Source organism: Hyperolius riggenbachi, chromosome 9 (genome assembly GCF_040937935.1).
Source record: "Hyperolius riggenbachi isolate aHypRig1 chromosome 9, aHypRig1.pri, whole genome shotgun sequence".
Lineage (NCBI taxonomy): Eukaryota > Metazoa > Chordata > Amphibia > Anura > Hyperoliidae > Hyperolius > Hyperolius riggenbachi.
In genome coordinates, this window is record NC_090654.1 from 165,259,602 (window position 1) to 165,276,050 (window position 16,449).

The 16,449-nt window shown below is 43.4% G+C and overlaps 1 protein-coding gene across 4 annotated transcripts in view; it reads right to left on the minus strand.

The window, feature by feature from the left end:
- The window catches only part of CHDH (choline dehydrogenase), a 64,102-nt gene extending 47,954 nt beyond the window's left edge, over positions 1-16,148 (minus strand). For 2 of the 4 annotated variants that reach the window (XM_068253665.1, XM_068253663.1), the window contains exons 1-2: positions 16,046-16,148; positions 11,171-11,269 (exon numbers count right to left, since the gene is read on the minus strand). Coding sequence is in view for 1 of the 4 variants with exons in the window: in XM_068253662.1 (XP_068109763.1) it covers positions 16,046-16,081 (36 nt within the window). In the remaining 3 variants the exon portion in view is untranslated. Of the gene's footprint in view, positions 1-11,170; positions 11,270-11,714; positions 11,791-16,045 lie in introns of those variants that run through there. The other 2 variants (XM_068253664.1, XM_068253662.1) reach the window with 2 other exon arrangements.
- Positions 16,149-16,449: the final 301 nt, after the last annotated feature.

The window sequence follows — 16,449 nt, forward strand, 5'->3', positions numbered from 1 at the left end:
AAAGTTGAAATGCTGGGTGTTAGACCGCCATGGCGACTGGGAAGCCATGCAGGAAATCACGTTCTGGATTTCATGTTTGCGCAGATCGCCGGAGGCGATCGGAGTGGGTGGGGGGATGGCACTGCTCAGCGGCTATCATGTAGCTAGCGCTAGGCTAGCTACACGATTTAAAAAAAAAAAAGATCTGCGCTGCCCCCTTGCCACAGTAATTGGAACGGCAAGGGGGTGAAGGATTGACACAGTCTGAAACATGTCAGCTGCTTGATGCCTAATGGTTTTTATATACCTGGATATGCCCATTAATAAAGGAGTCGATCTACAGATATGTGCGGACCTTTCCCTTCTCTTCAGTGACGTTTGGTCTTGCTAACCAGGTCAAGCACTATCGTGGAAGTTAGTGGGGTGTAGCGGTGTTCACCTTTTCCAGTACTAAAGCCATTTGAGCTGTGTTTGCTGAACTTTACAATTTTCCACAGAAAATGATATTTTCCACACTCATTCCACATATTGACTGTTTAACAACTTTTTAACCTTTTACCACACTTTTTTACCATCTTTTACTCATTCTCATAAAAAAAATTGTGAATGTGGGAAAAATACTAGAAAATGTAATACCTACCTACAGTAATTTTCTTTTCCTTATATTTCCATGGCAGCATACAGATGGGCAGTTCTCCGCCTACAACTGCCAGATAGGACCTCTCTTGAATATAAAATGAGCTCCACCCATTACCCCATATTCCTTGTTTTTTTAAGACGAACTGCCTGCCTAGGGTGGGGCTGTATGCTGCCATGGAAATATCAGGAAAAGAAAATTACTGTAGGTAGGTATTCAATTTTCTAGTTTCCCTGATATTTCCATGGCAGCATACAGATGGGCAATTAACTAGAAAGAAAAGGCATTTTGGGCGGGAAGCAGGTGCACAAAAGAAAGGTTTAATTTACTATTTATACAGAGGAGCCAGAGGCTAATGAAATCACATTTTTACCAAAGGCACTTGAAGACAGAACAGTTGGATATATTTTAAAAAACTTAATGAACATGTGGCTAGAAGCCCAATTAGCTGCTCTACATATGGTTTCCAAGGAAACCTTTCCTAATGCAGCCCATGAGGAAGAAATTCCCCTTGTGGAATGAGCAGAAATTTGACTTGGTGGAGTTAGTCCTTTATGCTGGGCATACACGATCCGTTTCTGAGGCTCGATAAGCCGCCGGATCGACTCCCACGCGCCTAGATCGATTCCCGCTCGTTCCCGCGGGTGCTTCTTTTATCTTCCGCTCGTTTTCCTCTATTGTCCGGCCGCAGGTACCGAGTGCGGAATTGATCCGGCGGGTCAATGGACACGTCGGATATTATCAATCGAGCCATCAGCGGCTCGATTGATAACAAAAAACGACCCGTGTATGCCCAGCATAAGATTTGTATGCCTCTTGGATAACTTTGACAATCCATAATTAGATTACTCTTGAAGAAGCCGATTTCTCTCTATTTTTCCCTGTTGGAATTACCAACAGTCTGACCCTAAAAGAATCTGTTACAGTAATGTAAGCCTTTATTAATGACACCCCAGACCGTGCAGGAGACGCCACGGAGTTGCTGGACCACATACGAGTGTTCGATAGCAACACCCAGCTACTTCCTGGGCTGCCTCTTATGACACTCGTCATTTGCCAACAACAAAGATGGCCGCCGCTATACAGTTAAGTCAACACAATAAGCGGACTTAAAAAAAAAATGGCCGCCTTTGGAGACAGGTTTGCGGACAATAGTACGCGTGCGCTGACTTACCGGCATCAGACAGGGCTGGAGTCACTGGGGACGGAAAACAGACGCAACGGATTAACGGGCACCGACAAGATGGCGATATCCTGCACTTTACCTTGAGTATATCCTTTTATCAGATGCATGCTTAATGGGAAATATGCATTGCAGATTTCATAGCTTTGATGGGAATTGGAGGTGTCATTATTTTTTTCTCATTACATGCATGTTTATGTATTCTGTTGATAGTGTTGCTAATTTGTGAGTGATCAGTCTATTTTTTTCAAATTATGCGATTGGTTCCGACTCTTTGATGGAAGGATTGGGGGAGGTACTAGTTTTTGTAGGTCCGTTGCCTCCTTTAGTTATGTGATATGTCCCTTCTCTTTGATTAGAGGAGTGCGGGGTGTACTAGCTTATGGGGGTGTGATTCAGTGTAGGTTTTGCAGTTCCCCATCAGGTCCGCTGGTTTTTATGACATTTGTGATTGGTACCTCTTTCACGGTTTATTAATTGGCCTATGAGTAAGTGACCTCATATAAACGTCTGCAGATAGTTTTCAGCATGTAGAGAAAGCTTAGTTTAAAGGAGAACTGTAGTGAGAGGTATATGGAGGCTGCCATATTTGTTTCCATTTAACCACTTAATGACCAGCCAACTGCGGCTGGTCGCAGTAGTGTTTCCATGGCCAGTTCACGGCGGGGGGATCCGTGAACAGCCTGCGAGCCTCCGATCGCGGCTCGCAGGCTAAGTGTAAACACCGGGGAAGAAATTCCCGGTGTTTACATCGTAAGGCGCTGCTGTCCCAGCAGCGCCGTAAAGGAGATCAGCGATCCACGGCCTCTGATTGGCCGGGGATCGCCGGCATCTGAGAGGCTGAAGCCTATCTAAGGCGGTACAGGACGGCGATCCGTAGTGTTTCCATGGCCAGTTCACGGCGGGGGGATCCGTGAACAGCCTGCGAGCCTCCTAACGCGGCTCGCAGGCTAAATGTAAACACCGGGGAAGAAATTCCCGGTGTTTACATCGTAAGGTGCTGCTGTCACAGCAGCGCCGTAAAGGAGATCGGCGTTCCCCGGCCTCTGATTGGCCGGGGATCGCCGACATCTGAGAGGCTGAAGCCTATCTAAAGCGGTACAGGACGGCGATCCGTAGTGTTTCCATGGCCAGTTCACGGCGGGGGGATCCGTGAACAGCCTGCGAGCCTCCGATCGCGGCTCGCAGGCTAAATGTAAACACCTGGGGAAGAAATTGACGGTGTTTACATCGTAAGGCGCTGCTGTCACAGCAGCGCCGTAAAGGAGATCGGCGATCCCCGGCCTCTGATTGGCCGCGGATCGCTGGCATCTGAGAGGCTGAAGCCTATCTAAGGCGGTACAGGACGGATTGCCGTCCTGTACCGCCCATAGTGAGGAAGGGAGGGAGGGGAGGAGAGGGAGGGGGGTATAGTGCAGCGGAGGGGGGCTTTGAGAAGCCCCCCCCCCTCCGCTCGGCAGTAGGCAGCGGCGGCGATCAGACCCCCCCAGCAGGACATCCCCCTAGTGGGAAAAAAAGGGGGGAAGTCTGATCGCCCTGCCTGTTATCTGAACTGTGCTGGGGGCTGAAGAGCCCACACAGCACAGATCATCCAAAACTAGCCTGGTCCTTAAGTGGTTAAGCAATACCAGTTGCCTGGCTATCCTGCTAATCCTCTGCCTATAATACGTTCAGCCATAGGCCCTGAACAAGCATACAGCAGATCAGGTGTTTCTGACAATTTTGACAGATATGACAAGATTAGCCGCATGCTTGTTCCTGGTTTGATTCAGACACTTCTTCAGTCAAATAGACCAGCAGAGCTGCCAGGCAACTGGTATTGCTTAAAAGGAAATAAATATGGCAGCCTCCATATACCTCTCACTACAGTTCTCCTTTAAGGAGATCACTCTGACACACTGGCTATTGCTGTCTAGGGCTATGTTTTTTTTTACTTCCTGACGTCAGTCAGTAAGTGAACTCTTTCACCCGGAAATGAATAAATACAATGTATTTATTTATAGAAGTGCTCGGGAAATCGCCATACAAAACGCTTTTTCAAGCTCTTTGCGATTTCCCTATACCTTCCATTGAGCCAAAGCGCTCAAAAAATGGTACAGACAGCACTTTTCAAAGCGGATTGGAATCAAACCGCTCATATGTGAACACTCCCATAGAGAATCATTGCACAAGCACTTTTAGGGCCCGTTTCCACTGTAGCGTTACGAAATCGCCGGCTAATCACCGCAGGCAAATCGCATGCGGGTGCGATTCCGCATGCGTTTTTTGCCGCGATTTCGCATGCGATTTCGCATAGGTAAGGCTGTATGCGATTTTAACCATGTCACTGCCTGTGTGAATTAACATGGGTACCTATGCGAAATCGCATGCGAAATCGCGGCAAAAAACGCATGGGGAAAACGCATGCGATTTCCCTATTAAATACATTGTGTGCGATTCGCCTGCATTCCACACGCAGGCGAATTCTGAGGCCCCTACCCTGCAGATTTTTTCTGCACAGAAAAACGTGCGGGGAAACGCACAAGTGGAAACAGTCCCATCCACTTCTACTGACTGTGCGGATCCGCATGCGTTGCCCGCATGCGGATTCGCGATAGTGGAAACGGGCCCTTAAGGCTCCCTGCACACTGCAAATCCGTTTTGCGATTCCGATTTGCAAATCCGATTTTCCTTGAATGCAATCAATAGAAAAATGAAGGAAAAAACGCAGCATGCAGTAAAGATTAAAAATCAGAATGTAAAAAACTATTAAAAATTGGAATCGCATGCAGTGTGCCTTAGGGTGATTTCTAAAATCGCCAGCACTTAAATAAAATACGCAAATGCTCATAGTGTGAACAAGCCCTAATTGGGTGTCTTAACGTTTGGTTTGACATTTATAAAAAGCTTTTCTTTTATTATGTGGTGCTGCTAAATTTCTACATTGAGCGAAAGATACGCACAGTGAGGGCTGGAAAATAGGTGGGTAGGCAATGAATGTTATTGATAGTTGGCAGGGGGAATGTAGAGGATTTAGGACAGGTTAGGAGTCATAATATAGTCTGACTTAAGATTATGCAGTATATAGTTTTACATTCATTTTTAAATATTAGCTGACAAGCGGTGGATGCCATGCTTGCAGCTTCTGTGTTAAGTGGCCTAATGGGAGGAAATCAGCAATGGCAGGCTCCACATTTCTCCTATTACAAATAGTTGTAGTAGTTTTGAAGATTAAACTGTCATGGGCATCTGCTGCACTTTTACACTCAACTCCCATGACAATGACCTACTGAATATCTTTATCTAATAGGACCTCAAATAATTTGGCTGAAATCCTGGCTACAAAGAAATTGTGCTTTTAAGACCTGAGTTAGTAAGGCTACTTTCACACTACACTATTGCATCAAAATGGTTTTGAAACTGGCATCGTTTGTTAGGAGTGAGACGTGAAGCATACAGTACTTTGAACGTGTTTCACTGCCACTGTAAACATGCACATTGTCCGGTAAATGCATAGCTTGCTCTGCATTATTCCAATGGAACCCGCCACGCCAAACCACTGATGCATCGATGTGAAGTTACCATTGAAATATAATTGCATTGTGATTTACTCAAACACTGATGTTTAACATTGTTTTATCCATTGTTATTTGTGTATTTGTTTTAGCCCACAAGAGGGAAAATTCTGTGCCAAATACAGGGATTTATTCATTGTATACTACAGTATTTTGAAAATCAAGCTGCCTGTATCGCTGTTCAAGCATTCTGAGGGGACTATAGTTTATCTCCCGGGTAAAATGGAATGAGCCAATTGTAAGTTTTGCCTTGAGTTGATCATGAGTATATTATATACAACCTAGGTTCTCAACATGCGGCACGCGTACCCCAGGGGGTACTTCTGATGGTTCCAGGGGGTACTTCGGCTTGATATAATTAACCAAGTATAACAAATTTAGAGTTTTAGAAAATGATAAATCCTATATAAACAACACCAAATTAGTATTTTAGCTAATTAAAAGCAATAGTAAATGCTTGGAAATGGTTTAGAACCAATTATTATGTACTATGATTACAAATTTATTTGTCAAGGGGTACTTGAGATAATGTTTACTATGGCAGGGGGTACTTGGTGAGTACAGGGTTTTAATAGGGGTACATACCAATAAAATGTTGAGAAACACTGATATACAATATTATGGCACCTGGCAGAAACTAATGGCATTTGAAACCAGCTGCCCAAAAATCAATATTTGTGTTTTTGATGTTTCCGGGAAAAGCCGGAAGTAGGCATTTCTAAGTGATTGTGCCCAGAAATCCTGGCGGTTCTGAAACCTTTTATGGTAAGTTACAGTGATGTGAAAAACTATTTGCCCCTTCCTGATTTCTTATTCTTTTGCATGTTTGTCACACTTAAATGTTTCTGCTCATCAAAAACCGTTAACTATTAGTCAAAGATAACATAATTAAACACAAAATGCAGTTTTAAATGATGGTTTTTATTATTTAGTGAGAAAAAAAACCTCAAAACCTACATAGCCCTGTGTGAAAAAGAAATTGCCCCCTGAACCTAATAACTAGTTGGGCCACCCTTAGCAGCAATAACTGCAATCAAGCATTTGCGATAACTTGCAACGAGTCTTTTACAGCGCTCTGGAGGAATTTTGGCCCACTCATCTTTGCAAAATTGTTGTAATTCAGCTTTATTTGAGGGTTTTCTAGCATGAACTGCCTTTTTAAGGTCATGCCACAACATCTCAATAGGATTCAGGTCAGGACTTTGACTAGGCCACTCCAAAGTTTTCATTTTGTTTTTCTTCAGCAATTCAGAGGTGGATTTGCTGGTGTGTTTTGGGTCATTGTCCTGCTGCAGCACCCAAGATCGCTTCAGCTTGAGTTGACGAACAGATGGCCGGACATTCTCCTTCAGGATTTTTTGGTAGACAGTAGAATTCATGGTTCCATCTATCACAGCAAGCCTTCCAGGTCCTAAAGCAGCAAAACAACCCCAGACCATGACACTACCACCACATTTTACTTTTGGTATGATGTTCTTTTGCTGAAATGCTGTGTTACTTCTACGCCAGATGTAACGGGACACGCACCTTCCAAAAAGTTCAACTTTTGTCTTGTCGGTCCACAAGGTATTTTCCCAAAAGTCTTGGCAATCATTGAGATGTTTTTTAGCAAAATTGAGACGAGCCTTAATGTTCTTTTTGCTTAAAAGTGGTTTGCGCCTTGGATATCTGCCATGTGTAATGATTGTGGAACTTTCTCCGTGATCAGCGCACAACGCGTGCGCTGATATGGCGGAAATCCTCCACAAGCGTATATTTGCAGGCACCCAGCAAAAGGTGCTACGCACCCGTAGAGGGAAAATTCCTGTCGGCAGATGGCGCTGGGGAGTGCAGAGGAGCCAATCCTCTGTACCTCCACAAATGCCAGACAGGAATTTGTACGAAGCGCAGAACGCAATCGCAAGAGAGGCGATTGCGAATGAGAACGAGCAAAGGGACAGGTTGTATGTGTGTGTGCCAACCTAGTCGCCACCCCGCGACAGTGCACACACAACAGCAGATATGAAACAGGAACGCGATCGCGAGAGGTGCGATCGCCAGACGTGACACAAGGCAGATCAGAATAGAATACGAGGGTAGCAAAGGCACAGCAAATAATACAATAAGAAGATGCAGAAAATAACAAACGCTAGCTAACCGCGAACACCGCACTCATTCGCAACAGTGCACGCGGTTATGCGCGGTCTCCACGTGATAAGCACAATAGAGACAAGCACGCCTAACTAACCATTGACAGACAAACATGAAACAGAGGACGCGAACGCTTGCGTAACGGTTACCTCACCGAGCCTCCAACAAGCGGTCGTAGCAGACAAGACAGACACAAACGAAAACAGGGACAAGCGAGAGATAGGATCCACAGCACAGCGAAAAGTGGCTAGCGCGATCAAGGTACAGAGTAGCAGAACAGAAGGATCCTTAGCACTAGCAAAAAGTGGCTAGCGCGATCCCAGGAGACAGAGCAGAAGGATCCACAGCGCAAGCGAAAAGTGGCTAGCGCGATCCAGGTACAGAGTAGCAGAACAGAAGGATCCACAGCACTAGCGAAAAGTGGCTAGCGCGATCCCAGGAGACAGAACAAAAGGATCCACGGCGCTAGCGAAAAGTGGCTAGCGCGATCCAGAGAGGCAGAACAGAAGAGATAGCTGGTAGCAACCGCTGCACCAGCTATGCTCCAAGAACAGAGATCAGAACGACTTCCTATCGACCACCGCTGGGACAGGACAATCGCAACAGACAAACAAAACAGATAAACAATCCTAACTGCACTAGGGAAATCCGCCTAGCACAGTTTCCAGGAATTACTCTAAGCTGATCTTCAAACAGAGAGTAAGGCTGACACCCCACCAGGAGTGTTACATAGGACGAAATCCTTATGACCAGCGAAGCATTGTGGGAAAGACAGTACTTATAGTACACGCCTCCAATGAATGTGGCCAGGCAATTTGCATGACAACGTATGCAAATTCCTCTGCAAGCACAAGCTGCAAAACTGACAGAAGCTCTTCTTTCCAGAGTCCTGCAGCATGCAAACCTACACGCGGTCAAAAGGCTGCCTGCCTGCACAGGCAGCTGAGCAAATCATCACACCATGCAGGCCGTTTTTGCCCAGTCTCTTTCTTATGGTGGAGTTGTGAACACTGACCTTTTTTTGAGGCAAGTGAGGCCTGCAGTTCTTTAGATGTTGTCCTGGGGTCTTTTGTGGCCTCTCGGATGAGTTTTCTCTGCGCTCTTGGGGTAATTTTGGTCGGCCGGCCACTCCTGGGAAGGTTCATCACTGTTCCATGTTTTTGCCATTTGTGGATAATGGCTCTCAATGTGGTTCGCTGGAGTCCCAAAGCTTTAGAAATGGCTTTATAACCTTTACCAGACTGATAGATCGCAGTTACTTTTGTTCTCATTTGTTCCTGAATTTCTTTGGATCTTGGCATGATGTCTAGCTTTTGAGGTGCTTTTGGTCTACTTCTCTGTGTCAGATAGCTCCTATTTAAGTGATTTCTTGATTGAAACAGGTGTGGCAGTAATCAGGGCTGGGGGTGACTACAGAAATTGAACTCAGGTGTGATAAACCACAGTTAAGTTATTTTTTAACAAGGGGGGCAATCACTTGTTTCACACAGGGCCATGTAGATTTGGAGGTTTTTTTCTCACTAAATAATAAAAACCATCATTTAAAACTGCATTTTGTGTTCATTTATGTTATCTTTGACTAATAGTTAACGGTTTTTGATGAGCAGAAACATTTAAGTGACAAACATGCAAAAGAATAAGAAATCAGGAAGGGGGAAATAGTTTTTCACATCACTGTAAATAAATAAATTTGCTGTCTGAAACTGTGCCATTTATGCCCCTGTCGAAATGGTCATGTGAAACCGGTACCAACTCCGCATTTTGTACCAATTCTGTATATTGGTGTACACAATCGTCTGTATTATTTTGTACCCCATGTTTGTTTCTTACTTTGTACAACGTCACAGAATATGTTATGCACTTTATAAATTAATAATAATAACAACCGGTCGGGGTGGACAGTAGACAAGGAGCAGCAGTGTGTGATATGTGCAAGTTTGTACATTGGGTCCATGTATAATAAGGTCCCATATGTGAGTATTATATATGAATGCATGTTTCTTTGATTTTAAAGAGATTGAAATACGTTGTTAGTGGTTTACACTTGGTGTTTTCCCTTTATTTCCTGGGTGCCCTTCCATTTCCAACCTGTTTGATATTGGAATGTAACTGATGGCATATCCGGTGTGGTGGATTACACACCGGATGTGTGGATTGTCATTTGGGTCTCCAGAGCTCCGGTAAGCCTCTTTCGCTATATGTGGTTTGGGTGCTGGGATATTTGAGGAGATAGCACCAAAGTATTGAAGATATGATGAGATTATGTAAACGGAATGCAACAGATGCTGCTTTATAAGAATTCACCAATTCATAGCTCTTTATTTCCTCCTGGGCAATCTCCAGCTGGCTGCACATTCCCCTGTCAGCGGCAAACATCACAGGCAGTCAGTAAAAGGCTCTAGGTGACAGTGCAATCAGTCTTGTTGCTTCTTGGCCTTCTGACTAAAGGGGGAATATTTTGTGCGGACTATGAGCAGGCAGGAGCCAGTCCCTGGACCGGAACATGGAAATGGAATCTATAAACATTTTCAATTCACTTATTTTCCTGAAGCATGGGGAGGCACATAATAGGCAACTGCTGATCTTATCTGACTTACCAGCAGTAAGGGCTTGTTCACACCTAGGGCATTTTTGCTATTTTTTAAACGCCAGCGATTTTGAAAATTGGCCAAAGAACGCTTGTGCAATGACTCCTTATGGGACTGTTCATATCTGCGCGTTTCGTCAGCTTTCCACTGACGAAAGCGGTATAGGAAAAACGCAAAACACTCACAAAATTGCTTTTGCAGCGATTGCATTCACACTTTTAAGAATAAATACATTATATTTATTATTTTCCAGGTCAAGGAGTTCAATTCCTGACTTGCGACAGAAAGTAAAAAAAAATCCCTCTGCAAAAGTGCTTTGAAAAGCGCTTTACCCAAAATCATAGCATGCAGGTAGGCGCCGGGAGGGGAAAGAAAAATCACTCTCAAACTCGCAAAACAGTCAGTGATTTCGATTTTAGATGTGAACTAAGCCTAAGTGACCAAAAGCGATGAGTGAACATTTTTCCTAACATACAAGTCTCCACTGACTGCTAAAGTGGAGGACGTGGAAACAAACAAATACCGCTGGCTGATGATCAGTAAGCTGGCAGCTGATTAGGAAAAATTTCTGCACATCCCTAGATGATGTAGTTCTGAATTGTTTCAGAGACCAGCCATTATCCTGGCCCTTCTAGAGTTCATATTAAAGAGAAGTGCATGTTAAAAAGAATAGGTAGACAAGATACCTTTGTCTGATGCTAGTTCTGCTTTACCACCATCTTCTCGTTAGCTTAACTACCTTATCAGGCCAATAGAGTATTGGCACTGAAGTGATCTAGACTCGAGTCACCTAAATTATTGTGACAAAATCCAATGGTGTATATGTAACGTTTGTTGAAAACCTGTAACACGATTTCTAGTATGACAAACCTGAGCAAATCAGTTTATAATTCTATATTTCTATTTTGTAGTAAAAGTTATTCTGTATTGTTAAATAAACATCTAGGACAGCTTCCAGCTGTAGTTGAAAACATGTGTGTCATCATTTGAGCAGGGTGGAATGCTAAAAAGGTTCACATGAGGACAGTAAGAAAAACAAAGTGAACTCCTCAGAAACTTTCTCATGGTACAGCTGCATGTGAAGGTACACTGCACTTACCTTGACAAGGCGATCCTAGAGCTGCAAAGCTGTGTCCTCACATCAGTGTTGTTTGACCATGTACGCAGTGTTGGGAAAGGCTGCAACTCCCACTACTTTCTGTGCCAGAGTAGAGTAATACAGTATTTAGGTTTGCTGGGGGAAGGGTGTTTTCTTAAAGCTGTACAAGGTCACTAGAGTGTACATTGTTACCCTCCAAGACCTACCGCTATTTGAATAATTATCTGTTGGACAGTGATGAGAAAGGTGATTTTTCCTGAAAATTTCAGCTAAATTAATGAATATTTGCAATGACAGTTCAACTTTATGCCTCGTACACACCATACAATTTTCTGTAAGATTTTCTGTTAGATTTACCTGCCAGTTAGATAATTTCCAACATGTTGGAAATTATCTATCTAACCATCTATCTGCCTAGCAATTAAACTGCAGCAAAAAACTGTAAAATTTAAAATATTTGCAAACATATACAAATAAAAAGTACATTTTTTTCCAGAGTAAAATGAGCCATAAATTACTTTTCTCCTATGTAGCTGTCACTTACAGTAGGCAGTAGAAATCTGACAAAAGTGACAGGTTTTGGACTAGTCCATCTCTTCATAGGGGATTTTCAGCAAAGCTTTTATTCTTAATAAAGATATGCCCGAAAAAGGATTTAAACAATGAGGCTGGCCAGCTTCCCTGCTTGCTACACAGTTTTTTGGCGGTTGGACAGAGCAACTGCCATTCACTAAGTGCTTTTGAAAATAAATATATCCCTCAAAATCCCCTATAAAGAGATGGAGTAGTCCAAAACCTGTCACTTAAGTCAGATTTCTACTACCTACTGTAAGTGACAGCAACATAGGAGAAAAGTAATTTATGACTTATTTTACTCTGGAAAAAATGTACTTCTTATTTGTATATGTTGTTGCCCCTTTAAGCATTGTTCTACTCAGCAGGAGATAACCAGAAGACAATGCACCAGAGATAATGACCAGTCTCTACCAGTACTTTGTAGAAAATAATCTAATTACAGAAAATCTTGCAGAAAATCTAAAGGAGGCCATACAGTAGCTGACCAACCAACCAATCAACCATCCAATTCAATTATTATAATCGAATTGGATGAAAATTGGTGCTGCCAAGTGCATGCCCGACCGATAAAGTGACCAATTTCGGGACAGAAATTGGCCGCACGGTCGATCTCGCATGCTGGAAAATTTCAGGCCGAAATTGGTTGGTCGGGTGCGCGGCGGTACGGCGGCCGAATTGCGAACGAGTGACAAGATGACAAAACCCCCGCCACTGCAATGTATAAATGTATGTAATGTAGTGCATTTATACATTACCTGTCCGGTGTCAGCCTCCACGCGGTCTCCGTCCATCTCGCTGGGTTCCGCATACACACCGGCGGCCCATAGCGCCTGACGTCAGACGCTATGCGCCGCTAGCGTGTATGCGGCTTACCCGGGCAAGATGGACGGACACCGTTTGGAAGCTGCTACAGGACAGGTAATGTATAAATGCACACACACTACATACATTTATACATTTTGGGGGCAGCGGCGGGGCGGACGCAGCGGGCTCAGCCGATTCCCTGATGTTTTCATGCTGAAATCGGACGGGAATCGTCCTGTAGTGTATTGGCAGATTCGACTAGAGACACATTTATCTCTAATCAGATTCGATTAGAGATAAATTTGTCTCTCAGTCGAATCTGCCCATAATCGTTCTAATGTATGGCCACCTTTACAGAAAAATCTAACCGAACATCTTATGGTGTGTACTAGGCATAAGAAATCACTGATTCCTGATAGGTCTCGTTCAATCCAAAGCTAGGTACACACGATGCGTTTTTTTCAGATGATTTTCCGTTCAATCGATTTTCGATTCATTTTTCCGCTCCATTTCCCGCTCGAATCTCATCTTTTCTTATCAATTTCCATTCACTTCTATGAGAAATCGAGCGGTAAAACGATCAAAAGTAATATCGGGCATGACAGAAATTATCTATTGAACGCAAAAACGTACTGTGTGTGTACCTAGCACAAGCAATGCAAATGGCTGTGCATTATACCGCAATGCGCAACCACTGCTTTCCATTACAGTGCTGACCTAATTGCTTCACACTAAGTGGGACAGTACAGGGAGATGTATAGAAATGCATGCAGCAGTGCATTTTCAGAAACACACTAGTGCTGGGCTGTCCAAATCCAGTCCTCTAGGGCTGAGGTTGCACACATTCTTGCACAGCTCATATTAATTGATGGAACTGAATCAGGAAAGGTGTGGTTCATGAGGTAAAACACATTTCTCCATCTCACACAATTCTAAACGCTGGCCTGGATATGGCCCATGAGGACTGGATTTGCACAGCCCTGATTAGTGAGAACATAAGACATGGCGCATAACTCGTATATTGCATGAAAACGCAATGAAACACAGGGCTAGTTCACACTGCAAGAGCTTTTTAGCACTAGTGATTTGAAAAGCTCTCACTAATATAACACATTGGGTGATTTTAATGTAATCACGACTCCAGTGAGAACACACATATAGCTAGAGCTTTTAAAACCACAAGCACTTAGAAAAAGCTCTTGCAGTGTGAACCAGGCCACAGAAAGGAAGAAAAAGCTCTTAAAGAGAATCTGTATTGTTAAAATCGCACAAAAATAAACATACCAGTGTGTTAGGGGACATCTCCTATTACCCTCTGTCACAATTTCGCCGCTCCTCGCCGCATTAAAAGTGGTTAAAAACAGTTTTAAAAAGTTTGTTTATAAACAAACAAAATGGCCACCAAAACAGGAAGTAGGTTGATGTACGGTATGTCCACACATAGAAAATACATCCATACACAAGCAGGCTGTATACACCCTTCCTTTTGAATCTCAAGAGATCATTTGTGTGTTTCTTTCTCCGTCTGCTCTCATGCACTGAAGTTTCAGGCTGTTTCTTCCTGCAGAGTGCAGACAGCTGTGCCTGTATGTAATTCCTCAGTATGTGAAAGCCCAGCCAGCTCAGAGGAGGATTTATCCAGCTTGTAAAAGATAAGAGAGAAGAGAGAAGCTGCCCTTATCTAAATAATACACAGGCAGTGTGCATAGAGGGGGGAGATGCATCACAGAACCACAACACTGAAGAACTTGGCAGCCTTCCAGACACAGGCTGACAAGTCTGACAAGAGAGAGATAAGTTGATTTATTACAGAGATGGTTATAGTAGAACGTGCTGCAGTAAGCCAGAACACATTAGAATAGCTTTTGGAACTTGTAGGATGATAAAAAACAGGATGCAATTTTTGTTACGGAGTCTCTTTAAGCCCCTTTTACACTACATTTGTGTGTTGCTTTAAGTTGTAACACAAGGTGCAGTCTTTCCATTGCAGCACGGCTGCCATTCACAGTCATGAATAACAGAAGTTTGCATTGTCCGGAAAAAATGCATGCATCAGTGCATTCTACACTGCATCGCCATAAGTGAGAAAAAACACTTTGAGGGTTCGTTAACACTAGGGGCATTTTTGGCCATTTTCAAGTGTAGGTGATTTTTAAAATCACCCACAAAACGCTTGTGCAATGAATCTCTATGAAAAGGTTCATATCAGCATGGTTCGTGCGCTGTGCGTGCAGCAAAGCGGTGCCTGTACCATTTTTGAGGCGATTTTGCCTCAATGGAAGGTATAGGAAAAACCCAAGCTTTGTGCAGCGATTGCGTTCACGTTTTTAAGAATAAATAAATTGTATTTATTATTTTCCGGGGTAAAGAGTTCACTTCCTGACGCGCATCAGGGAGTCAATTACAAGACCGCTCTGGAAAAATGATTAAAAGAGCTTTTACCAGAAACGAAGCGCGCAGTGGAGCGGCGGGAGGGGGGGAAACCCCCACAAAACGCAAAACGCTTGCGTTTTTAGGTGTGAATGAGGCCTAAAACAATGTTTCTATACATTCTATATTGTCACATATATGAAAAAGGGCAACTGAAATAGCCGCAAGTAGACTACCGCCCACAAAACACGATATGCTACTTGTACAGAGTTGTTGTACAGGACACATATATTGTGACATTCGGTAAATTTAACAATATTCTACTATTTTGCAGTGCAAATAATTCCTATACTTTACTACAACTAAACCTAACCCTATTATCACAAAGAACCCTACCCCTACCGCTACCTAACCTCAACCACCAATGCCCTCCAATGCCTAATCCTAACCACCCTCCTGCCAATGCTAAACCCATAGACCCCCCCCCCCCCATGCCTAACCCCAACTGCCCACCCACTAATGCCTAGCCTGAAAACCCGTGCACTGACCCCTAACCTTAAAAGACTGCCCCAGATGCCTAACCTCAGAAGAATGCCCCCCCCCCCAGCGATGCCTAACCTTCAGGACCCCATCCCCACACACACACACACACACCAATGCCTAACCTTAACCACCCCCCTCACTGCAGAAAAACCTAAAAATAACGGGCACGCAGAAGTTTGGGTGCTGCCATAGATGCACATAGGTTTATTAGCTATGTTGGGAAATTGGGGCGCTGGAACAAATAGATGGTGCACGCAGTTTGTACAGAGTTGTTGCATGCCATCATCCGTAGCCGTGTACAATATAATTCCACAACGGTGCATAAGACAGAAAACCAAGGAAGTACAACGTAAGTATGATAATCCACAATGTTATACAATACATAACAACAGTTGCAAAAAACAATAGAGGAGGGAGCTCTGCTCTTGCAAGATTACAAACTAAGGAAAAACCTTGTGTTTATAAAATGTAATACTCTACCTTGCAGGACACATATATTGTGACATTAAACTAGAAACGTTCCAGCAGTGCAATACATTTACATTATTTTAGCTTATATTTTTTTTTCTTTAAGATAGTTACCCTTTGAAACCAACTGAGAAACTGAAGTATGCCCATCAACGCGTGTCCTTAATGCATGTGACCAGAAAATATAGAATATTTACTTCCTGTCTAATCCAGGTTGATGTCAGCATTCGGGAGTGATGCTGGGGGTGGTGATACACTATTCCACACACTTCAGTTAATTATTAAGCTTTGTGCTAAGTATTAACCACCAGGGTTGTGAAATGGAGCTGACGAAGTTCAGAGGTTAATCCATAAATTGCCTCATCCTCCAGACAAAAAAAGTCATCAAAACTGATGATGAAGATGAAAGAAAATACTGCAGGAATCTATTTTACATTCATTTCTTTCTATAAAAGGGAACTGTAGTGTAGTGTATATTCAGTAGTGGTGCATTGTGGGTAACCACAAATGTTCACTTA